At 43.1% G+C, this 26573-nt stretch overlaps 1 protein-coding gene across 4 annotated transcripts in view; it reads right to left on the reverse strand.

Annotated features, from left to right (window-relative positions):
* The window catches only part of GRIA1 (glutamate ionotropic receptor AMPA type subunit 1), a 336275-nt gene extending 310332 nt beyond the window's left edge, over positions 1-25943 (reverse strand). For 2 of the 4 annotated variants that reach the window (XM_043464901.1, XM_043464899.1), the window contains exons 1-2: positions 25564-25943; positions 22390-22527 (exon numbers count right to left, since the gene is read on the reverse strand). In XM_043464901.1, the coding sequence (XP_043320836.1) occupies positions 22390-22527; positions 25564-25645 (220 nt within the window). In that variant the 5' untranslated portion in view covers positions 25646-25943. The remainder of the gene's footprint in view (positions 1-22389; positions 22528-25563) is intronic. The other 2 variants (XM_043464900.1, XM_043464897.1) reach the window with 1 other exon arrangement.
* Positions 25944-26573: the final 630 nt, after the last annotated feature.

The raw sequence follows: 26573 nt of genomic DNA on the forward strand, positions 1-26573 counted from the left end.
CTCATGGCACCACTATTACTGAAAGCTGCATGTGAAGCCCAAAGTCCAACTACCCAAGGTAGAGTGGGTCCAGCCACTAGATTTCTTTATACTGTTTGTAAAAATGTTAATAGATTTGGGTCTGTCAGACAAAAGCCTGGACCTTAGTACATTTTGCTGTCTCAAGGACACTGCAAGTTTCCCCTACCCCGTCTTGTCACGCTCCTGACTGCATGTCAGCATCTCTCAGCCTCTCCGTACAACTTCTGTGGTTTGATATGAGCTTTACATGCTGCATTAAAGAGGATTTATTTCAACTTGCCTTATTTTATTACAGATCTGGGGCTTTGTAAAAAAACAGTAGTACAGAGGTTGGGTGTCATTCCTGGATGGACATCTAAGCGTAGGTTACTCAGAACTGGCTTTGCAGGAAAATGTGAAAAGGAAGCACGGCTGACCTGGGCCAGTTTGGCAAGTGCTTCACTGAAGTCTGCTGGTTCTTCCTGAAATCACTGGCAATTCCTTGTTCTGGGTAAAACTGTTTGGAGGACTGGCTCCGAAAATTGATAGGGAGAGACTTCCCTGGTGGTTCAGAGATTAAGACTTTGCCTTCCAATGCAGGGGGTGCAGGTTTGATTGCTATTGGGCTAAGATCCCACATGCCTCACAGCCAAAAAAAACCCAAAAAAACTGTAAACATAAAGCAGAAGCAATATTGTAACAAATTCAATAAAGACTTTAAAAATGGTCCACATTGAAAAAATCTTAAAAAAAAAAAAAATTGATAGAGGACCCCCACTGTTGGTCCACTGGTTGAGACTCCACCTGCCAATGCAGAGGATGTGGGTTTGATCCCTGGTCTGGGAAAATTCCACATTCAGAGGAGCAGCTGAGCCCGTGCATCACAACTATTGAGCCTGTGCTCTAGAGTCCCAGAGCCACAACTACTGAAGCCCGTGTGCCTAGCGCTGGCACACCGCAGCTTGCCACAACTAGAGAAAGCCCACATGCAACAGTGAAGACCCAGTGCAGCCAAAAATAAATAAAATTATTTTAAAAATAAATAAAATAGATATAATCTCCCAGCATTCCCTAAACTTAAAAACATGATCAGGAGCCAGGAATAGTGGAACAAGGCCTTGCTTGGTGGTCAGCAATCTTGGGTGAGAATTGTGACCCAGCAGACAGAGCCCTTTGTATTTTCTGGGCCTGAGTTTTAAAATATGTAGAACAGAATCAAACTAGGCCTTGAGTCCCATAGGATATGAACAGGTCATTTAGTAAAATAGAGAGACTATTAAATTTGGAAAATACATACTCTCCCCTCTTCTGAGAAAAGAACAAAACACATTAGCATATTAAAGGGCCTTCAAAATCCTGATGAATAGACCCTCTGCTTTGTTTAATCCAGTATTACTAAGTTTATGACCACATAACCTCCCCTAATCACCCCAGTCCCCAGAGAAAACCTATTAGCCTCAGAACATCAGAGTTCTAATAGGAAACAGACTAGATGGATCTTTAAAAACAAACACGTTGATGTCTGTCATGTAGGAATGGATGGTCATTTGTTGTTTGTCATTTAGATGTGTCATTTGGCGCTCAGAAAATAAAGGGAACTTTATTCTGGTGGAAGATTGTTCTAGTAACTACTAAATAAAGCCATCTTTGTTATTGCTGTTGTGTTGTTAGTCACTCAGTCATGTCTGACTCTCTGCGACCCTCCATGGACTGTAACCCGCCAGGTTTCTCTGTCCATGGGATTCTCCAGGCAAGAACACTGGAGTGGGTTGCCATTCCCTTCTCCGGGGGATCTTCTCAACCCAGGGATCAAACCCAGGTCTCCTGCATTGCAGGCAGATTCTTTACCATCTGAACCACAAAGAGGACCTTTCAAATATCAACTGTGAAATTTTAACTCATTATTCTGTCTTTGAAATACCTTTTCCTGGCCTTTAAAGCCTTCTTTAGTCTGAAACCAGTCCGCTTCTTCAAATATATCTTCTAGGGCTCCCTGGAAAATTTCATCCAAATCTTCAAACTCATCCTGTTAACTCTTTCATGGACTCTTTTTTGGTTATTTCACCCATTCTCAACTATGGTCCTGGATAATTTATGTTTACAATGCCCCCTGGACCTATCGAATACTTGTGGTAAAGGCAATATTAAACTGGGATCAAAACTGACATCTTATCAAGGAATGAAAGCCAAAGATTACATTTTAGAATCTGTCTTGTTACAAATGTTTTTTAAAAGTCAGTATATATATATATTTATTTTTAGTTTACTTATTTTGGGCTGTGATGAGTCTTCATTACTGTGATCAGACTTTCTCTAGTTGTGGTGAGCGGGAGCTGCTGTTCATTGTATCCGGGCTTCTTGTTGTGGTGACTTCTCTTTCTGTGGAGCATGGGCTCTATGGTGCGGGCTTCAGTAGTTATGGCACGTGGGCTCAGCAGTTGTGGCACATGGGCTTAGTTGTCCCATGGTATGTGGGATCTTTGCAGACCAGGGATTGAACCCACGTCCCCTGCATTGGCAGGGAGATTCTCAACAACTAGACCACCAGAGAAAGTCTCTGTCAGGTTCTTACGAATCCTCTATTTTATCCTAAAATTCACTTTCCATAGCACTTCCTTTCTCAAACATCTTAGTCACCATTGCCCTATATTTCACTCCAGCAGCAACTAGCTTTATATTTAAAGCCTTTTGCCTTCTCATTCCCAAATAAGTACAGGACCAGTTTTAAATTTTATTTTATTTTATTATGTTAAGGCAGCTGACTCCAAGCAAGACCTGGAGAACTAAAAGGAATCATCTTGGCAGATGGTAAAAGGAAACAAGTAGCAAAGTGGCTCTATTTTGGGGTTTTGTTGTCGCTGTCATTTTCAGATCAAAGAAGCTTTAGATCCAGATAGTTCGAACTAAATTACAAAATCCCCTCCGCAGTGTTTTTTATTCTCCATGCCCCTCATTTCAACAAGAACCTTAGATTTCTAATGAAGACTCTGGAGGGCATTTCCAGAGAAACTCGTCATCACAAACAATTAAATTGAACAATAATAGCTCCCATTTATTGGATACTTACTTGCCAGTTCCTATACTAAGCGCTTTCCAAATTTGTCTCCTTTAACCCTTACAACTCTTAAGAGGCATGTATTATAACTGCCGCTTTACAAAATAGGAAACCAAGGCTTTGAGAGGTGAATTCACTCGTAAAGATCACACAAGATTCAAAATTAGAAAGCGGCCTCCAAAATCCTTGCTATTAATCATTATATTATTTTTTGAACATTTCTCTGAAGCAGTTGTGTTGTAAATACAAGTAATTTTGTAAATTACAAAATTTTGTAAATACAAGTAAAATTGTCCCACCCTCAAAGAGATCAGAGTCTATATGAACTTCGCCCAAGTACAGAAGGTAGGAAGTCAAAAGGGCTGATAAAAGCATTAAAAAAGTGGGGGGAGCTTGTAAAGTAAAGGATGAAGAGCTCAGTTACATCAGTTACAAATAAAGGAAGAATGAGACTCAGTTTCATAGAACAGTGGTAATATCTGAGAAGTACCTTGAAAAGTAGGTCCGTTTTTTTATCTCATACTTTACCTTCAGTTCATCACTAAGTCCTGTTGCTAATCACCTTCAAAATAGATTTCAAAGGTAGCCCTTCTGTCTCCTCTGTCACCCAGTGGGGTGACGTTACCATCGTCTGTCACATACCCTGATGCAGGAACCTCTTAGCTGGCCTCCTCGAGTTTCTTCTGTGGTACACTGGGTCACTGTGATAGGATTACACGTGATCCCTTTGCCACGTGACTCTGTAGTCCCTGTGAGAAGGCAGAGTGGATTTCTCTACTCCATGAGTGTTAGGTTTGGCCTAATGCCTTTCTTTAGCCATTGGAATATCAGAAGACACAACACAGGAAGAGGTTTTAAATATGTGTGTGTGCTTAGTCACTCAGTTGTGTCCGACTCTTTGCAACCCCATGGACTGTAGCCCACCAGACTCCTCTGTCCATGGGGTTCTCCAGGCAAGAATACTGGAGTGGGTTGATGTGCCCTCCTCCAGGGATCTGCCTGACCCAGGGGTTAAACCTTCTGGCTCAGTTATGTCTACTGCATTGGCAGGCAGGTTCTTTATCACTAGCAACCACCTGGGAAGCCACTAACTATCATTTAAAGATGTAAATCAGATTACCCACTCCTAAACTTAAGCCTCATTAGTGATTTTTGGTGGTGGTGGTGGTTTAGTCAATAAGTCATGTCCAACTCTTGCAATCCTGTGGACTATAGCCTGTCAGGCTCCTCTGTCTGTGGGATTGTCCCAGCAAGAATACTGGAGTGGGTTGGCATTTCCTTCTCCAGGGGCTCTTCCTGGCCCAGGAATTGAACCCGGGTCTCCTGCATTGCAGGCAGATGACTTACCAACTGAGCTGTGAGGGGAGTGATTTTTATTGTATTGCAAATCAATCTCAATTCTTCAGTTGAGATTAATTTACAATACGATCAATTCTTTGTCCAATATGCTTTAGCTTCCCTGGCCTTCTTTGGGTACTTTGAATATACAAACTTCAGTTCAGTTCAGTTCACTGGTTCAGTATTGTCCAATACTTTGCAACCCCATGGACTGTAGCATGCCAGGCTTCCCTGTCTATCACCAACTCCCAGAGCTTGCTCAAACTCATGTCCAAGGAGTCGGTGATGCCATCCAACCATCTCATCTTCTGTCATCCCCTTCTCCTCCTGCCTTCAATCTTTCCCAGCATAAAGGTCTTCTCCAATGAGTCAGTTCTTCACATCAGGTGGCCAAAGTATTGGAGCTTCAGCTTACTCCCACTTTAAAGCCTTTACACTTGCTATTCTTTTTGTCTGGAGAGTTACAAAGTCCAGATCTAAACTGTTCAATATGGTAGCCATTAGCCACCTGTGGCTATTTAAATTTAAATGAATTAAAATTGAATAACAGTAAAGATTTCGTTCCTCCTTCATATTAACCACATTTTGAACATTTAATAGGCACAGTCACTCATGGCTACTATACAGCGTAGGTTTAGAATGTCTCTTATCATTGCAGAAAGTTGTGCTGGTCATAACAAGGCTCAATAAAATATCACCTCCTTGGAGCAGCCTACCATTCATTTAAGCAGTCTTCTAGTCTAATCTGCATTCCATGGCTCTGTTTAACTATATCTGTAGCCGCTGCTGCTGTTTAAGTCATGTCCACTTGCCATTTAACAATAATTTGAAATGATTATATTTGTTTATTTGTTCATCAGAATACAGACCTGGAGAGCACAGGGACTTGGTTGATTTTGCTCTCTGCTACATCCCCGGGGTCTAATAAAGAGGCGTTGCTAGTTGATGGAATACATCAATGAAATACTAACACATCATTCATTTATTGGTGGTGAGGACTGTTCCAGGTAGAAGCAGAGGGATGAACCAAAGAAAGCAGTGACAGACTGAGAGGCATGTTTCTGGCAACACTGGGTAACCTGCTTTGGCTGGAATATAGAGTGTGTTGGGTTAGATGAGTCTCAAAAATACTTTCTTGAGACTGAGATCATATTATTGAGAGACTCATATTCTGGGCTAAGTCTGAACTTCAGATAAGATGGGAGACATTGACAGTTTGTTTAAGACAAAGAAATTTCATGATTAGAAATAGTTATGAAGAAATTGATCCAACCATTGTGTGGCAAGTGGATTACAACACGGAAAGACTAGTCAGAAGGCTCAAGACAGAATGCAGTGGAGAAAGAAGAAAAATGAGAACAGATTCAAGATCATATGTGTGTATGTTAGTCAGTTAGTCATACCTGACTCTTTGTGACCCCATGGACTGCAGCCTACCAGGCTCCTCTGTCTATGGGATTTCTCAGGCAAGAATCCTGGAGTGGGGAGCCATCCCCTTCTCCAGGGGATCTTCCCAGCCCAGGGATTGAACCCAGGTCTCCTGCATTGCAGGCGGATTCTTTACCATCTGAGCCATCACGGAGGCCCTCAGGAATCATAGTGGTGGTGAAATCAACAGATTATAGTATTGGATGCAGAAGCTGACAGAGCCTGAGGAATCAAACCAGACATGACATATTGAAAGGGGATGATTCAACATATATAAAGTGAAGGATAAGCAAAGGGTTTGGCAGGAAAGGTGTCCAGTTCTGCTTTTTATAAGTTCAGCCCCAAATGCAGAAGATAACATCTTGGGGAAAGGGTAGACACTGGGGAGAAAAGGGGAGCAGAAGGGGTCACAGAGAGCCCCAACTGTGGTGGTGAGGAGAATGTAGCATCACAAAGTGAAGGATTCTCAGGGAGAGGTGTGGAGATCCTCTCTTCAAATCTTAGGCTATAAGAAGTAAAGACATAATATTTGTGGAAGAGATATCTATCATAACCCTATAGAAACTGGTTCATTAGAATGGTTAGAGTGGAAACCATATTGCAAGGTATACAGAATGATCTTGGGGTAAGGAAGAAGAGGTAGTAAGTGCAGCCAATGTAATTTTTTCAAAGCTAATAAGCTACTCAGATTCTAGACTCCACATTTAGCCTTATGAGCTTCCCACTGCGCCCCCACCCCCACCCCAGCTCCTGCTTATCTGTGTCTGGGGTGCAGCTTAAATGGAGGCTGCATCAGATGTTCTCTGTGCTCCCTTGCAGCTCTGACATCTCTGTGGGCTTTACCAGATGGGTGAGGGATGGGTGGAGCTTATCCAGCTTGCTTGAGAGTTAGAGACTCTGCCCTAATTAACCACCTCAATTAACAAACGGAGTTTGGCACAGAGCTAAGATGAAGTTCTTTGATTTAACATTTCCTTCACACGTAATTTAAATCTCAGAAGTCTTACTGTTTTGTAATCACAGATTTGGAAGGAGATCTAGAAGCTGTCTAGTTCATTCCCCCCCTCTGTGAAAGAATGAATATATGTACACAGGCACACACACATACCTCCTGCCATCCTTAGAAGCAACTCTTGGCTATTCTGGAGCCAAGACAGGTCAGTCAGTCAGTTCAGTCACTCAGTCGTGTTCGACTCTTTGTGACCCCATGAACCACAGCACGCCAGGTCTCCCTGTCCATCACCAACTCCCGGAGTCCACCCAAACTCATGTCCATTGAGTCAGTGATGCCATCCAACCATCTCATCCTCTGTCGTCCCCTTCTCCTCCTGCTCTCAATCCCTCCCAGCATCAGGGTCTTTTCCAATGAGTCAACTCTTCGCATCAGATGGCCAAAGTACTGGAGTTTCAGCTTCAACATCATCAGTCCCTCCAATGAACACCCAGGACTGATCTCCTTTAGGATGGACTGGTTGGATCTCCTTGTAGTCCAAGGGACTCTCAAGAGTCTTCTCCAACACCACAGTTCAAAAGCATCAATTCTTCGGCGCTCAGCTTTCTTTATAATCCAACTCTCACATCCATACATGACCACTGGAAAAACCATAGCCTTGACTAGATGGACCTTTGTTGGCAAAGTAATGTCTCTGCTTTTTAATATGCTGTTTAGGTTGGTCATAACTTTTCTTCCAAGGTGCAAGTGTCTTTTAATTTCATGGCTGCAGTCACCATCTGCAGTGATTTTGGAGCCCCCCAAAATAAAGTCAGCCACTGTTTCCCCATCTATTTTCCATGAAGTGATGGGACTGGATGCCATGATCTTAGTTTTCTGAATTTTGAGCTTTAAGCCAACTTAATGTTATCACCTCTCTGTTAGGAATGCCCTAGGAAGTCTTACCTCTGTCTCTACTATGCTCTGTGGCTTCCACGTCCTGTGGCTGTCTTGCCTTGGCAGCAAGTGCATCTTTGTCAGCTTTTGACTTGCACATGCAACTTGGTGCAGGCAAGCCAACATACGCTCTTGGACTACCTGCTCTAGGAGTGACCTGACTTGCAAGGAATCTTTTCAGAGCTCCTCCTTCTCTCCTGGCTAGACTGAGATTCTCAATCTAACTTGCCCATGTGGCTGTTTTCACATTCCACAGAGGATCATACACCTGTCTGGCTCCTTTCCAATTTTCATATTTGAGCTTACATATCACCTCCTTGGAGAAGTCTTCCTTGACCACTTAATCCAAAGTAGGTGTTCTCTTCTACCTAGTGATTTGCCTCTACATCCTATTTTCTTTATGACCATAGATACAATCTATATTACTAGTTTTTATTTGTAAATGTATTTATTTCCTATCTCTCTATAGAACATGTGCTTTGTGGGAACCAAGACCATATCTTTCACTCTCCGTTGTTCCTTTAGTACCTAGCAAAGTGTGGATCATACAGTAGTAGCTTGTATTCGTCAGCTATTGCTGCATAACAAACCACCCCATTTCAATGGTACATAACAATGAGTATTTACTATTATGAGTCTGCCAGTCAGCTGAGATGACTTTGCTTCAGACTTCAGTGTGTAGGTTGACTGTAGCACCTGTCTTTTGCATTTATCTTTCTTCTGGGAGCAGACGGTTCTCTAGAACATGTTCTTTCAATGACTTCTGCTTGAAACATGCAAATATCCCATTTTCCAAGGCAAGTCACATGACCAAACAGTATTAGTGGAACCAGGAGATATACTCTTCCCAAGGAGTTTGGGGAAGAAATGATTACCAAATAAGCACATATTTCTACCATGATGCTCCATAAATATCAATGGTTGAATTAGACCAGTTGACTTTTCTATCTAAACCATTTTTCAGTCATTACAATCCTGTGTTTTATCAGCATTCATTTTAGAATTTCAGTCCATGGTGAATCCACAGCCTTATGTGGAGAGAAAGAAAAAAAACATACCACTCTGTTTTCCTTGGACAAGAACTAACTTAAGATCTCTGTCTGTTTAACAGAGGTTAAAACCTCCTTCATTTCTTCCTGGCTCTCTCTATCCCCCATCTTGAGGCATAGGGAAGGCTTCATTCCTGCCAAAAACTGGAAGAGATAGAACCAATTAGAAGAACTTACCATCTGGTGGTGTGGGCTTATCAGAATTGTAGCCAAGACTCCAACAGGAACTGTTAAAGGGTTTGTGCACAATAGCTTGAGTGTCTGAGTAGAGCAGAGAATGTCTTGATCATTCGGAGAAAGTATGGCTAACCTCAAGACCACCAGATAACTTGGGGCTCCTGATAGCACCAACATTCTGCCAGAGAGTGGCCTGAAGGGACACCCCCAGCCATACGCATATGGGCTTCCTGAAACTGTTCCATGAGCAAGGGTTTGCTCTTAGGCTGAGCAGGGATTAGCAGAGACTCCTTATAGCTTGGACTAACCCATGAGTCTGCTTGGATTTCAAACTTGTTGCCTGCACTGACCTTTGATCTTGCCATACCAACCACCATCCCTTGTATGCGCTTCTCTCATTGGTGGTTCTTATCTCTTTTACCATGTTGACCCTTGGTCTAGCTCCAACTACTCTGAATTTTCCCTTCTGAAGACATGTGCCACAGGAGGACATCTGTGTGTGTGTGTGTGTGTGTGTGTGTGTGTGTGTGTGTTGTCTACTGAGTATCTAATGTCCATTGTTCTGGTAACAGCATCCTGATTTCCTTTGGAGGAATTACTCCTCCCTTATGTCCATGTAGTTTGGATATAGGCTGAAGGAAACCAAGAACTTGGTTCTTCTTACCACCCCAAGATCTAAGAATGTGAATAGTCTTAGAACATGTGAATAATCTTAGAACAACCTGAAGAATGTAAATTGCTGGCCAATGTGCCATGTTCAGAAATGAGCATATGTCCTTATTTTTATTCAGTGACATCAGATCTAGGACTTCTGTGGAACAGAGGGCAAAAGAGAAGTTCCCTTTCCACTGGACTTTGAGATGGGCAGGTGTAGGCTGGCTGTATATTGGGAACTGACACCTGAGTGTAAAGTCAATTAGAGAAGAGCTAAGCCCCCAAACCTAGAGAGTTTCTCTCTGTCCCGATGCTATCACTCAAGCTCCTGAATCTAGCTGAAATCAAAACTCTCCAGTTCTCTATCCCTTGCCACCAAAAGAGTTGTGACTACTTACTGCCCAAATGGGGTTGCATAATTTCTTAAGCCAAATACACTATGTTAATAGATTAAATGCCTAGTTAATTATAGTACAGTGTATTTGCCTAGCACTTCTGATTTTTCAAAGCTCTTTCATGTAAGTAATGTCATTTGCCCAATAGACCTGAGAATATATTATTATCAACTCCTTGTTATACATCTAGAAACTAAACTGGACACAAAAACTTCTCAAGGTCATACAAAGCAATGTCAAAGTTGGCATTGAACAAGTTATTTCAATTCCTGTATATGCCATTGTATTAAATCTCATTGGAAATTGTCCCACTGATTCTCTAATGCTTTTAAAATCAGAATGATGTGTACAAATGGCTAAACTTTTATTGGGATGATCATCATAGCATTATTTTTAGAAAAAAAAACATTTGGGAATAAACTAGATATTCAGTAAAAGGAGATAGATGAAATAAATTACTGGCTAATAAAATGACTTTTTTTTAAACTCAGTGGAACACATGTTATTTTCAATGTTACACATTCATTTTAATGTCTTCTAAAAAGTAAGCCATAATATAAATATATTCTTAATTTTTAGGTTTTTTTAAATTGGAGTATAATTGCTTTACAATATTGTGTTAGTGTCTGCTGTACAGAACGTGAATCAGCTGTATGTACACATATATATCCTCTTGAGTCTCTCTCCCACCCCCCTAGTTCTTAATTTTTAAATTGATATGTTCAGAAAAAAGATGGGAAGTTTATCCTTAGTACTGTAATTATACAAATTTTATTGTGTTTGGTGTGTCTGTCCACGTGGCCTCTATAATACACACATTACTTTTGTACACAAAATAAAAGCTATTCTCAAAAAATTCTTTTCCATTCTAGAGATTCCATGTAAGGTCATTAGCCTCCAGCTGCCTCATTAACCCCAGTTTTGTCTGCATCCTCTGGGATCCAGACCTCCGGTGACCTTGAGCTTCCCTGTGCCTGCAGGACAGCAAGCTGTCTTACAGAAAAGTCATGGGACTGGCTGGAGGTAGAAAGAGATTTCTGGTAACCTGTGTGCTCTGCACAACCTGGCCACAGCTGGCACAGAGCTGTGGTCCCTTGAAGGGAGGCAGGACTGTGGCATGAGCAGCAGGCATGGGCACCAGGGGAGGATGCGGGCTGCTGCCACAGAAAGGAAGCTGCAGCATCCAAAAGGGGCTGAGCGGACACAGCATACCGTGAAATGAAGAAAGCACTCCCAGCCCAGCCGCACGTGTCTAGGGATGGAGCCCGAAACCCAAGCCATTGCCCCGCTCACTCCCCTGAGAGCCCAGCTTCCTCATCTATGAAAAGGGGCCAAAAAAAGTATCTACCTCACAGCACCTTATGGAGTGGGAAGTTGATTTGAAATCAACCATCATTTACTCCTTCTCAAAATAACCATGCATCACTGCTATAATTATTCCCTTCATTTGAAAGAAACTGACTTTCAAAAAAGAGAACTGACTTGCCCAAGCAGGGCATCCATGGCCGAGCCAGACCTTGAACCAGAAATGCGTTATTTAGAAAATGGAGCCTTATACCTTACTTACACAGTGGGTAAAGCATCTGCCTGCAATGCGGGAGAGACCTGGGTTCAACTCCTGGGTGAGGAAGTTCCCTTGGAGAAGGAAATGGCAACCCACTCCAGTATTCTTGCCTGGAGAATCCCATGGACAGAAGAGCCTGGCAGGATACAGTTCATGGGCTCGCTAGAGTCAGACATGACCTAGCACTATTTATATATATATATATATCTTACTTAGGACCCTGACTGCCAACAGGCCAGTAGGAACTGAAGTGAGATTTTGATTGGACTTTTCATCCCCTGCTTTTCAGCTATATAGTTATAACAGCCGTACAAAGGAATTTATAATGCAGTCTGCTGAAACTCTCAAACCTCATTGTAGCAAAGTGCTACCCTGTAAACAGTAATAATGCAGCCTTATTTTCATCCCTGCCATTGATGTTACATAGTCCAGTTTCCCTAGTGGCTCAAATGATAAAGTATCTGCCTGCAATATGGGAGACCCAGGTTCGATCCATGGGTTGAGAAGATTCTGTGGGGAAGAGAATGGCAACCCACTTCAGTATTCTTGCCTGGACAGAGGATTCCATGTACAGAGGAGCCTGGTGGGCTACAGTAAGTGGGGCTACAAAGAGTCAGACACAATTGAGTGACTAACACTTTCACTTTGTTCTTTAATATACAGCTATACATTCATTCATTCATTCATTTCACTAGCACCATCACACACTATTCTCTGGTAGAGTCTGTCATGGGAAGCTAAAAAAGCAAAGTCACTGCCTACAAGTTGCTTAGTCCAGTTGGGCAGATAAAATAAGGCTCCAGGTAACTAAAACTCAGGGTGAAATGTGCTGTCTGCTGTGAGGAAGATACAAAGGGCCACAGGGCAGAGAAGAGGGGTGCGTGGGTGGATTAGGAGAGTCCCAGGTGGCCCTCGGGGTAAAGAACCCACCTGCCAATGCAGGAGACATAAGAGACACCTCCAGTTTGATCCCTGGGTCAGGAAGATCCCCTGAAGGAGGGCAGGGCAGCCCACTTCAGTATTCTTACCTGGAGAGTCCCATGGACAGAGGAGCCTAGAGGGCTACAGTCCATTGGGTCACAGAGAGTCAGACACGACTGAAGCAACTTATCATGCATGATATAAGAACTAGGACACACCAGAAGGACAGGGTTTCAACAAGGGAATGTGGGAGGGGGAATTTGTAGGTGGAGGAAACAGCAGTATGAATTTGAGGACCGTTGTATTGCTTGGTTTGAGTGGAGAGCAGGATTCAATGTCATGTAGCCTTCCCTATTGATAATATTAAGTGGAGTTCTAGATGATTCTCTGCCTCTGCCCACATACTCACCAGATTTCCTGGCCCTCCGCTGAATCAGCTTCATCTCCAAGAGTGTGTCCACGGACACACCACAGAGTCAGCCCTACACCCAGCCTTTCCCCCACCGTCTGTCCCCATCCATCTGCCCATGTGTGAGACTCCATCCCAAGTTGGGGACAGGAGGAAAGGAACAATAGTTGTTGCTGCATTAGCAAAAAGTCTCCAGGGAGCACAAAAGTGGTCAAGTGTTCTGGAGCCTCTGATTCCCAGTGAGAAAACAAGTCTGAACATGGCATTCCTCTGCTTGGAACCCTGCAGTAGGTCTCCCCAGCTCTTGGGCTAAAGATCAAAATCCATAACAGGGCACACCAAGCCTGACTTGTGTCACCCTCTCCAGCCCCATGCTTCCCACATCCCTTTTCCCCCACCAGTCCTCTGCTCAGAATGCTTCTAGAATATTCCTCCTGTTTTCAGCACCACATTGCTGAAAGCGTTCAGTTTTCAGCTTAGACACCTATTCATCTCTATGCCCAATGCTGGTTCCTTTGTAATATGCTTCCATTGAATCATGGCCTTTCTTTCACACATTTATTTGTATGATTAGTTTAAGAATAGCTGTGTCCCTTACTAGCAAGTAAGCTCCACGAGCATGGGGTTGCTTTCTGTTCTTGTTCACAGTAGTAAGCACTCCATAAATACCTGTTGAATTTAAACTTTTTATTTTATATTGGAGTATAGTTGATTAACAATGTTGTGATAGTTTTAGGTATACAGCAAAGCTCTTCAGTTATACACATACATATATCAGTTCTTTTCAAATTCTTTTCCCATTTAAGTTGTTATATAATATTGAGCAGAGTTGGCAGTGCTATACAGTAGGTCCTTGTTGATTATCCATTTTAAATGTAGCATATCTGTTGAATATTGAATGAATGCACCTGAGGCCCCCAGTTGGCTTAATATACCTGTTTTATACATACAAATGTAGCCTGACTGTGCAACTTGGTAGAAAAGGCTTGGAACTTTTCTGAATGTCTATTTGTTTAGTGAGCCTCCATCCAACTAAAGGCAGGTACAAAAGCATCTTATTTTATCCCTGGAGTTTTCTGTTCACTCTTACCATAGAAATGCAGCCCTAGAAGGACTCTTAGAGGTCATAGAAGTTTGGGAGTGGTCCTCTGCATCATTTACACATGAATGATCCAAGAAAATAGTCTGGCATTTGGGCCCATGTCTGTAAGTTTCAATCCAATATACTTTTCAGTGGTTGAACTTGGTGTGTGTGTATATGTTTGTGTGTGTATTTTCCTATTTTCCTGTCTACATTCTACCTGCCCTTCTAAATTCAGTTCAAATGTACTTGTTTTATGAAACCTGGTCTGATTCCTTCAACTGGATGTTTTCCTTCCCTTCTCTGATCATATGTGTGTGTGTATGTATGTGAGAGACAGAGATAGAGAGAGAGTGCCGAGAACCTCTCCATTATTAGTTTTTTGTGCATGCCTATTTTCTCTGAGCTTCTTAAGGGCAGAATCAATGCCTAATGCATTTTATTTTCCCCAGTTCCCAGTGTAGTGCCTTGTAATGGCAAATGGATTTTATCTTGTGTATCAACTGCAACTCTGAGCAATTTGTAGTAGCTGCTTGGAATGCTCTGGCGAGAGGGAATTTAAGGCTATGTCTAGATTCAGTGGAAAAAAATTCTGTAATCAATAAATGCAGTCTGCAAGGGTATGAAAGGGGGCCGTAGTGGTACATGTACTCCATGGGGTGGGGCAATAATAAAAGAGCTTTGAAGGAATGCATAGCCAAATAGACGAACCTTAGTTTTCCAGATGTCCTATGTAACTACTTTCTCTTGAGCATCCAAGAGAATAGTAATGTCACCCTTCTCAACAGAAGTCTTCAAACTAATCAGAGGAAGTGATGTTCATAAACACGTTTCTGAACAAAAAAATTACAATCATCAATGTTATCATAAGAACCCAGAGTCACCCACAGATAGTGTTGGGGCCCGTGTATCTCAAAGTGAGGACATAGGTTAAGGAGGAGAAACCTTGCAATGCAGACATCTGCCATGTAACTGAGTGTGTGTACAAGAGATAAAGTCCAAACTTTCTACCTTGCAAAACAAGCAAAACAACAGCTCTCTGCCTTGATTGCAAAACAATCATGTATGGTAGTGGTAGAGATGAGGGGAGGAGAAATATTGTGACTTACTCACTCAAAAATGTTCATCTCATGACACTCTGAAAATCTGCTCCTCCCTTGAATGCCTACCCCTGTTCCACCTCCCCCGATACTCATTCTTTATCCACAGCCACCCACCTCTGCCTTGGAAGCCTTAGCACTTAAACCTGAATCATAAGCTTCACTTCTTTTTGGCACTTCTTGTGTTGGGCTCTTTTCCTGCCATTTCAGTTTTTTGTGTCCTCTATCTTACAAGGGTTAAAGGTCACTGAGTTACAGAGTCTGCAAAGCTGGCTTCACATATTAGCTTAGACTCTTATTCACTGTGTAATATGGAGAAGACACAATCATTCTGTCAGTAGCATTATCTATAAAATGGGAATAATAGCCTCTCAAGATTATTATAAAGTGTAAACAAGATCACATGTATGAAGTCTCTGTTACGTGATGGGTCTTCAAAATAATCTTTGTTTACCATCCCACCAGTCCTCCATTTTTTTTTATTACTACAGGAAAGCCAGTTTTTTTTTTGCTTTTTGGCTATATCTTACAGCTTACGAGATCTTAGTTCCCTGACAGGGGATCGAACTGGAGCCTCCTGCAGTGGAAGCATGGAGTCTTAACCATTGGACTGCCAAGGAATTCCCTAGACCAATCTTTTGAGAGCAAGAGTTACATATCTTTTGGGCCCTCTACTGTTTATTGCAGAGTGAGGAATAGATATTATTAAAAATAATAAAATGGAAGATGCTGAAGGATATAAATCAGGTGTAAGCACACTGGCCTGCTTACAGTCCCAGCTGAGTAACATGATTTTGTTATACTGGTCACATGTCTGATAAGCAGCAGGCAGGACTTTGGTAAACTTGAGAGATTATGCCATACACTTAAATCAGGCAGCATTTCTCAGCTCAAGACCATAGAAGCTGAGCAGGAATGTGGGTCCAGAGTTGTCTGATGCCCCAGGTTTTTTTCAGAGAAGCCAGAAATGTGGATTTTTATGCCAAAATTTGAAAAGAATTGTGCAAGTCAAGCAAAACAAGTCTCTGGACTGTTGGTTCGCAGCTCTGAAAATGATGAGGGATGCTTCGGTGAGAACTAAGAAGCATGTGCCTGCTGCCAGTGCCTAACGTCTTGTTAGAATGCCCTCGGGCTTCCTAAGTGGGACCACATCAGAGGGAGATGCCCTGCAAATAGGCGCACTGACCTCACCCTGATGGCCATGTAGCCCCCCAGCGTCTATGCCGTGTGAGTCTTTGATTCTTGGAAACATTTGTTTATTGTGTTAGTCCTATGCTAGGTGTTCTCAGCCACACCAAACAGTATCTACACATGGTCTTTCTGAATAGCAGTTCACAGTCTGGTGGTAGAGTTGACCTATAAACACACTGCACAGGCCACATTGCAGGACCAATCAACTGGGACTTGAAAACTCAATACTTCCAGGAGCCAAGCAGGTGAAGACAAGGAGAGGAGTGGGCTGTTTGAGAAGGAAGCAATCCGGGGAGGATGCTCCCATCCTAGTCAAGTGGGGCTACATAGAGCCAGGGTCCAGTGTGGCCAAATGGTTTAACATTTCAAAGAGAGCTAAGATGCCCACTTTTCGATGTGCAATTCCATGCTTCTTAAACACTTTGCTGATGGTGGCTTATGGATGGCCATTGGATGACCCCTTCTGTAGAGTTTGATAACTGGCCAATGAGAGGCCAGCATGGAGTACCACAGGAGGTCATAGGAGGTGAAGAACTAGGTCATGAGTTCTCTTTGGCATATGCTGTTCCTCCTGCCTGAGACACACTTGTCTCACTTCTTTCTGCTCCCCCTCCCTGACCTCCTGGAATGTTTCTGCTTATCATTGAAACGCAGATGAACCACCAGCCTCTGAGAGGCTAACCTCACTTCTCAAAGCATCTCCTGATTCTCCATGCAAATGGATGCTATAACATTTGAGTAAGTGAGTGACAGTTGCTCAGTCGTGTCCAGCTCTTTGTGACCCCATGGACTATACAGTCTACGGAATTCTCTAGGCCAGAATACTTGAGTGGGTAGCCTTTCCCTTCTCCAGGGGTTCTTCCCAACCCCGAGGTTGAACCCAGGTCTCCTGCATTGCAGGTGGATTCTTTATCAGCTGAGCCACAACAAAGCCCATGAATACTGGAGTAGGTAGCCTATCCCTTCTCCAGGGGTTCTTCCTGACCCAGGAATCAAACTGGTGTCTCCTGCATTGCAGGTGGATTTCTACCACCTGAGCTATAACATTTACATTACATTTTAATTTTCTGTTTATGGGACAGTTGGTTTCACTGGGAATAAAGTCCTGCCAGGCAAGGAACATGTCTTAATTTTGTCTGCATTTCTAGTACTTAACACCATGCCTGGGCTTGGTTAAGGGCTCAAAAAATGCTTGCTAATGGAATGCAAGACTTTTAAAAGAATTTCTCCAAGTGTGATTGCCATACTGACTGCTACCATATCTCCCCAGGGCTATCTCTTGAATATTCTGATTCAGGAAGTCTAGAGTCTGCCCCTGAGTCTTGCTTTAAACAAGCTCCCTGGGTGAATTTTTTTATGCACAGGATCTCTCAGCTAATTTGTAACTGCCTCCCCTCACAGGGAAAGAGACTGTGTCTTCTTTATTGGTCATGGTATTCCTAGCACCTGACACAGAGCTGAGCATACAGTGGAAATTCAGTGTATTTGCTGAACAAATAAATGGATGGATAAGTGAAAAGTAAGAATTAAGTTGCAATAGTGCTCAGAATTTCCTTGGTGATCCAGTGGCTAAGACTCTGTGCTCCCAATGCAGGGGGCCTGGGTTCGATCCCTGGTCCGGGAACTGGATCCCACATTCAGCAATGAAGAGTTTGAATACTGCAACTAAAGATCCTGCATGCTGTGACTAAGACCTGGTGCAGCCAAATAAATAGATAAATATTTTAAAAACATTGCAACAATGCTCCTCCAAAATCTAATGGAAACCCCAATTAGTATTTCATTTGTCCCTTTATTAATAGTTATAAAGACACCAACTTAGGCTGACTAGCTGGTCCGTTACTACCATCTCTATGGACAGACTCCTCAACTCCTGCCCTTGTGAGACTGGAAGAGTATTCAGTGCATGCGTGCATAGTAAGTTGCTTCAGTTATGTTCAACTCTTTGTGACCCTGTGGATTGTAGCCCACCAGGTGCCACGTGGGAGGCCCAACAGAGTCCTCAGAGGAGATCCTAAAGCATTTGGGTTGCCGGTTCAGTGACTTTACCCCTTAATGATGGCAGAAAAGGAGAGCAGGAAAGATGGGATGCAAAGAAGATGCAGAACTCTCTTCTTGGCTGGAGGTATTAGCAATAGTTTCTCCTGCATCCCCTACTCTTAGCACCATTCTGCCTTTTTAAGCAGTCTCCTGTTGCTAATACATCTAGCAGGCATAGTTCCTGTTACACTTCCTCTCCTTTCCCTTCTCCACCCTCTGGTGGAGGGATCATGAATAGCAAAATGTATAGGAGAACAATCAAATGACTGGAAAAATGGTGAAAAAATAAAGATTTGGTTATTTTCTGGAGGTAAGACTGGGATAGTTGATTTAAGGTTAACTACTAGTCCAGATATCAAAAAGCACATGAAATTAAATCCTAATATCATGGGTTTTTTTTTTTTTTTCTGTTTGCAATAAATTATTAGTTAAGGCATTGTACCTAAAACCTCTCTGCTCCTTTCAATATTTTTCACTCAATCTAAATTGGGGTAGAAGTCAGTTTTCCCAGACTAGTGAATCACAGTGAGCACAGCCCCAGAGGGTTTCCTAATCTCATATGATAATTAGCAGAGAATCTTCCAGGCAGGCTGGGAATTACAATGTCACCATGACCACCCCAGTTGCCTAGTACCATCTCAGTTCCCAGAACTAAAGAGAAGAAACTAAAGGTCTAAGAACAAAATAGCATTACTGTTTCTCAGGCAATCCCCTGAGCAGTGTCCCCACTGAACTGCAAACCACCGAAAACAAAAATCTTTTATCATCTCTGTTTTTCCAATGACTGTATCAGTTCATAACATTTAAAGAATGACCAAATTCATAGAAACCTGTGCTCTGTTCTGTTATATGGCAGGAATCAAGTTGAAGAACCCAGATCTAGTCGATTCAGGTTCACTAACCACAGTGGATAATACCCTGATCACATTTCAATCCTCTTAGTAAATGGACAGCAACCCTATTAGAGATCAAGTCTTAGGTAGTTAAGATAACAGTACAGAAGCATCACCTTTTGCCTTAGAACATTCCTCCAATTTTTATCTTGTATTATGTTGTCCTGTCAGTCAACATCTTGACACTAGAATAACAGTTAACATCTCTTTCCACCAAGCTCTGCTAGAGATAGTTCTCAGCAGTGTGAGTGAATACACATGCCAGCCATGGATTCTTCCAAATTCCCTAAGCTTGTAGTCCTTCTAGAGTAATGGACCCTTTTGAGAGAATGACAAAAGCTATGGAGCCTCTATCCAGCGAATAAATAAGCATAGGCACATACATGCAGAAGGTTATGCATAATATCTGGTGGTTCTTAGATACATTGATGACCACACCTCAATCTTCCCCTTAAAAATTCTCCTTTAATCCATATTGAAAGAAATGAGAGGTTGTCTAATAACCAAATACCTATTCAATATTATTTTAGCTTTCCAGGGAGATGGTTTCACAGAACTACAATTCACCAATTAAACTGCAGCTCTTTTTCAAGGATAATGAGTAACACAGTTGACAAGATTTTCAACTTCAACATTACCAAAATGTACAATTGCTGTTTTATTTATTCAGCAAGTCACTCCTGTGCAAAACCGTAGCTACAATCTGAAGCTTTTTAAAGTTTCCTCCTTAGGAGCTTTATCAGGTCACTGCTTGTAAAGACTCGGAATGCTCCCTTTTGTTTCTTGGGTAATCTCAGTAAAATGGATCCAGTTACTATGCGACCTGTGTCTATCACAGTGTCCAGGAACAAGGACCTTGGGCTCACAAGACCACCATTTACTTTTTAGGTGACCCTGGGCAAGTTGTATAACCTGTTGCAGCCTTAGTTTCAGCTTCTCTAAAAGGAAGATATTAATAATATAGAGCACTGTAGGGATCCTGTGAGGATTAAATAAAGTAACTTAAATAAACCAACACATGAAAAGTGATTAATACATTACTGGGCCATAGTAGATGCTCAATAAATGTAAAGAATGTTATTATAATTGTCCATAAAATAGTTGTTGGCATACAGTAAGTCCTCAGTAAATGAAATCTGAAATAATGATAACATTTTTGATTGAAGTATTGTTGCTTTACAATGTTTCAGGTGTAAGGCAAAGTGATTCATATATATATATACACAGACACACACAAACATATATACATATACTTCATGTGTATGTGTGGTCAGTCACTTAGTCAGGTCCGACTCTTTGTGACCCCATGGACTGTAGCCCACCAGGCTCCTCTGTCCATGGGATGTTCCCAGCAAGAATACTGGAGCAGGTTGCCATGCCCTCCTCCAGGGGATCTTCCCAACCAAGGGATCGAACATGCATCTCCTGTGTCTCCTGCATTAGCAGGCAGCTTCTTTACCACTGAACCACCAGGGAAGCTGTATTTATATATATATATATATATATATATATATATAATTTTCCAAGTTCTTTCCCATTATAGATTAATACAAGATACTGAATACAGTTCCCTGGGCTATACAATAGATCCTGGTTGCTTATCCATTTTATATATGGTCGTGTGTATCTGTTAATCCCAAACTCCTCATTTATCACCCTCCGCCCACTTTCCCCTTTTGTAACCATAGGTTTGTTTTCTATGTCTGTAGGTCTGTTTCTCTTGTCTAAGTAAGTTCATTTACATAATTTATTTAGATTCCACATATATGTGATATCATATGATTGTCTTTCTCTGATTTCACTTAATATAATCTCTAGGTCCTTCCATATTTCTGCAAATGGCATTCTTTCATTCTTTATGGCTGGGTAATTAGAGTAATTATAATAATAATTCCAGTTGTTGGATTAATAATTAAAATTCTTGGAATCTCCATATACATTGTCTTTTGAGTGTTCTTAGGAATAGGGAGAATGCCGAATTCTCTGAGCCTTCAAGGCATGTTCAGTTCAAATCACTGAGAGCTTGTCAAGAGGGGAACTGTGGCAAAGAGACGGAGGGAATATGGTACATGCCTTCTGCCATCCACAGCTTAGCACAAGCTACCAAGGCTATAGTGGCACCCAGAGCCTACAGTGCCAATTTAATCCAGTTTTAAGTTGTTCTTGCCCATTCAGTTTATACTTTTATGTCATCAGTTCCCATGTGAGCTTAATCCCTGGAGGGAAAATGTCACTACTGATTAAAGTTGATGCCCTCACCTGTCTTAAAATGGCAGTCATGCCATCATAGAGGTTTCCTTTTCACCCGGTAGTCAAGAAAAACTCAGAATTGTGTTTGTTGCCCACATTTTACAATGCATTCAGTTCAGATGGCTGAAATTCATCTCTCCTTTCTCCTTCTTGGGCTTCCCTAGTGGCTCAGAGGGTAAAGCATCTGCCCGCAATGCAGGAGACCTGGGTTCGATGCCAGGGTGGGGAAGATCCTCTGGAGAAGGAAATGACAACCCACTCCAGTATTCTTGCCTGGAGAATCCCATGGACAGAGGAGCTTGGTGGGCTACAGTCCAAGGGGTCCCAAAGAGTCAGACAGAACTGAACAACTTCACTTTCACTTTCTCCTTCTTGAGGTCACCTCTGTTCTTTTTTGTGCTCAAACGCCATCCCAAAACTATGTAAGCCATCAGTCACTTCAAAACACTTTGGAAATAATGTAGGCTTCAAATTTTTAAATAATTATTGGTCCTTTCTAAAAATGGGAAACAAAATAGACACCTCAGGTATCCTTCCTTATCTAGCGGCATTTTCTTTTTACTGAGCACAGGAAGGACATAAGTATTGTAAACCACATTCTCCAAGTCAGAACTTTTCATTCTACGCATCTCAGAAGTTTTCTATTATGAAACTCTCCAGTGAACCAGAAAACCTGTGTGAATTTAGGGGAGATGCAGTCAACCCCAGTACCCACCAGGCTGGCATTCAAAGTTAGCTGACAGCGAGAATTCAAACCCATTCCATGAAGCACTGCAGGATCTCAAGTATCAATGAACAGAATCACTCAAAAGGCCCTGGACGTTTTTCTTGGAGTACTTTCTCTTAAGACAAGGGATGACAACTCAATGTTTTTGCAACACCACCTGCTATGTACAGGCCCTCCCTTTAATGATCGATCACAGAAAGAAATCTCAGAAATAGAAGCATTTACTTACATCTGTAGGTCATCTCAAAGCTGTCGCTGATGTTCACAATATCAATCTGGGGGAGCAACTTCGGGGGCTCTGTGAGTTGTGACAAAGCAAATCTAAAAGCGGCATGTTCCTGTGACTGCTGGTTTGGAAATAATCCCCCTGCAGAGAAAGAAAATGCAACATGGTATCTGGGCTAGAGATAAGTTTGATTCCTCAACAGCCCACCTCAGATGGGCCCATTTCTTCTCCCCAGGTCAGAGTCAGTAGTTGTTGACTGATTCTGGGGATCAGAATTCGCATAGACTCAACTGGACCCTGGGGCTTCAACTTCTACAGGTGAGCTTTTATTGATAAAGCCTCTAATTATCTGTCGTCCTGCCCAAAGATTTGATTGTTCACCCCTCAACTCAGTTCAGGTCAGAGAAAACAGAATTGTGGAGTTTCTCTTCTTCCTGTCTCTCAAGCATACCACTTAGGCAGCCTATGCTCTTGTATGCGTGTAAACCCTAGCTGTGTCTAATTTTTCCTGTATCAGACCCATTTCTCATTAGAGAGCCATAAAGGAAGTAGTATTAATGCGTGTTGCAGAGTGAACTCTAGCCCTGGGATCCTGTGAGCTTCTCCAGTGCTATAACCCTTTCTTTGACTTTGACCCTTGTAGTCTTTGACCTGGCAAGACCTGTCTGCCAGTCCCCTATAGTTTATTCATTTCCTCTGGAAAACTCTTGATTATCTGAACAGAGTGTTTGCTGCTTCTTTCATCACTCATGATCCCAGGAGTGACTTGTTACATAAGGGGTTGCCATTGTGTGTATTTGCATGGTAACACCTTGGACTTGGAAGATGTGGGGGCTTAGGAATGTCCAGAGGATGCTAGCATTCTATTCTAGCAAAAAGCAGAACCAGAGGTGCCTGGTGGGGCTCCTGTTCCAAGCAACATGAGTACACACCTTACCTTCGTATTTACGGTATTTACGGTCGACATGTAAATAAATTAAAATGCGTTTTTATGAATTGAAATCAGCAGTTTCCAGAGACTGAACTATAGTGAGTGTTTACATAGAAGTTTATCTCAGATTCCTCGGGAATTCCAATCCCAATATGATGCATTTCTAACTTCTTATACAGTAGAAATGTGTGTTTGTTTTTAACAACCAGTAAATCAATTGTAAGGCTTTTGTTAGAGATAGTGCAAGTAGAATGAAGTACTGTCTGGTGACAGTGATATTTTCAGTGTGTGTTCTCTAACTTAACATTTCAACCTTTTTATGTGAAAACAAAAACAATGGTTCAATCAGTTGAAATCAAATTGAGGCTAAATATGATGAAAAATCTGCAGAGATACATAAATGAGCATACCATAGATATGTACACAAAACGTCTCGTGCATTTATTAATCCATGGCAGTATACACAGATGCACTTGGAGAAAGCAAGTCCACATATCTTAAGACAAGTATTTCCAATCAGCAAAGTATGGGTAAGACATAAGTACCAGCATAAAGAATGCCACTCGTAAGAGCAAATGATTTACCCATGGTCATATGCCTCCATTTTAAAGAGTAAAAACAAAAAATTCCTTCTTGATTCTGATGCTCCACCCTCCCCCCCAAGATGACCACACCCCAGACACTTCCCAGTCTCCCTCCTCCCCTGCAATGAATGAAGGAGAGTGGGTGGGGGTGGGGAGGTAGGTGGCTATAGGCTGGGCTGTAAGAGAAGTGTCTCCGGAGGGAGGAAGTTTTGTTTTGCGTCTAAGGTCTAAGGCACTAATACACATACACAGACACACTTCAGGATATAGCTTAACAGGTGTCAGGAAACAAAGCAAGTTGCTCCGCGGCTATTCCAGCTATCCTCAGAGCCAGCCCACTGGAGAGGCCAAAAGAGTACAGCAGCACATGTGTGCCCGACAAAAGACCACCTTCAGCACACTGCCCCACAAACACACATGCTCACAAGGAACACAAACTCCTAGGAATGGGAACTTTCCCTAGTGGAGCCTTGCCCCTATCTGGGGAGAGTAAACAACACAGACCCAGAAAGATGCGTTCAAGCAGAGCAGTTTGCTGGATTCCGGGACACAAACAGCCCTGAGATGCTGGTCATACTGAAATCCCGAGCCCTTGTGGACACGCGTCATTATTGGTGTTACTGCTCCTGTTTGTTTGGCTTTCACCCATTATTATTGGGAGAAGCAGTATCTGTCCGCTGTCCCATAAATTCAGGGAGGATGGGGGTCCTCTTTGAAAAGCATGACAACCAGGAAAGGGAAATGGGGAACAAAAAAAAGCATGCGGCATCATGTTGAAGCCTGCCTCCAAGTTGCGAGGTTGGAGCTCAGTGATGGGGAGAGCTAAGAGGAGGGGAGAAGGACATGTGGATGTGTGTTTGTGTGTGTGTGTGTAAAAAACAGACCATCTCGTGGACAGAAAATCTAAGAGGAGTGGGCGATTGAAGGAGTAGGGGGAGAAAAACAGGCTAGGAAGTTCCAGAATTGGAGGAGCGGGAACCCTCAGCCCAGCATGGCAGACAGCAGACAGAGGCAGCGAGGAGAGTCCAGAGAGGGAGAGAGAGCCCCCTTCACCTGGGGTGGGGAGTGGCTTTTTAGGATTATTTTAGTGGATGCAATGAACCCAGCATCCTTCACTCCTTCTTTTAGAGGGTCTCTTTCCCCTCCCACAGAGGAGAAATCACTGCCTCTCTCAAATATAAATGTGTATATTTAATACATAATCATACACATAAATACACACATCACACATATTTATATAAATAAATGAAATCAGGCACCATCTACCAAGCCATGGAGTTAACTCTTTAAACACCTACCACCTCTTTCCTTGTGAGAGACTGATTTTTTTTTTCTCCAAAGCAGTGGTTCCTCCATTTCACATGCTCATGCCTAGAGTGTGAGTGGTGTGTGAGGACCTGTGTGTGTGTGTGTGTCTGTGTGTGTGTGAGAGAGAGAGAGAGACAGAGCACACTTTCCTTCTCTGCCCCTGCCCCGTATCCCATCCAGAGAAGCCCCCTCCCCACACCGTCGCCCAAGCCTTCACCTCGCTGCTGGACAGCGTGGGGTAGATAGCCGAGCACAACAGCCCACAGTGGGGGTGGGGGAGATCACAGACCCCCTCCCCCTCAAAAAACTGGCCAGACCCATGAAGTCCCACCCCAGGCTGCCCTTCTCACTCACCGATCTGGATATTGTTGGGGAAATTGGCACCTACTACCGCGCCTAGGAAACCGGTGCAGAAGAAGGCAAAAATGTGCTGCATATTCCTTTTTGCATTGGCGAAAAAGAAGCCCAGGTCCAATCATAGATTTGGTGTTTCCCCCCCTTCCCTTTATTCCTCTCTCTCTTCTGCTGATTCTTTTCCTTCTGCCGTCCCTTCCTTCCTCGCTTGCTTCCTGCCTGCCTTCTGCGAGGTTTGTCTGTTTCCCTTGGAATCGGAGCGCTTAAACTGCAGCGTTAACACCGACTGACAGCCAGATTAACTGAGCACGGAAAAGAGAAGCCTGTCCTCCCGCGAGCTGAGCGCCGCTCCCCCTCTGCTCTGCTCTGCTCTCCTCGCCGCCTGCCTCTCGCTCCCTCCCTTGCTCCCTCGCTCTCCCCCTCACTCTCACACAAGCAGCCAGCTCTATGCTAATACCCACCAGCAAGCCAGCTCCCCGGATCCGCAGCTGACCTCCTCTCCCCAGGGCCCCCTGCCTCCCCATCCTCACCTTAGCCTCCTGGCTGGGTGTGCTGATGGGTGGGTGGGCGGGTGAGGGGGTGTGATACCTGGAGCTTGCTCCCGAAAGGGACAGCCCTACCAGTCCCCTTCACCCTCCCCCGCCTTCCTCAGCTCTCTCTGCCCCCCCTCCCCCAGCCCCCCAGCCAGCAGAAGCGACTGGGAATGTGGGTTCAACTGTAAGTCAGTAGGTGGCAGGGGGTCCCCACAGTAGTCCTGCATCCACCCGCTGCTTGATCTAGGTCACTTTTCTAGGAGTGCAAGAGCTGTGCTGGATATATCTTCTGCACTCCACTGGCCCAATTATTCCTACAACTAATTCCTGAGGGGAAGACCCTAGAAAGCCCTGCTAGGAACTTTAAAGGAAAGAGGCTCCCCCCCCACCCCCGCCCCCAGGCTGGGAGGAATGCTAGAAAGACAGACTTGAGGGTCTGGAATGATTGGCAGGTGTCTTGACTGGGGCATTCAGTGG

The sequence above is a fragment of the Cervus canadensis genome, chromosome 4 (genome assembly GCF_019320065.1).
Source record: "Cervus canadensis isolate Bull #8, Minnesota chromosome 4, ASM1932006v1, whole genome shotgun sequence".
In the NCBI taxonomy this organism is placed as follows: Eukaryota; Metazoa; Chordata; class Mammalia; order Artiodactyla; family Cervidae; genus Cervus; species Cervus canadensis.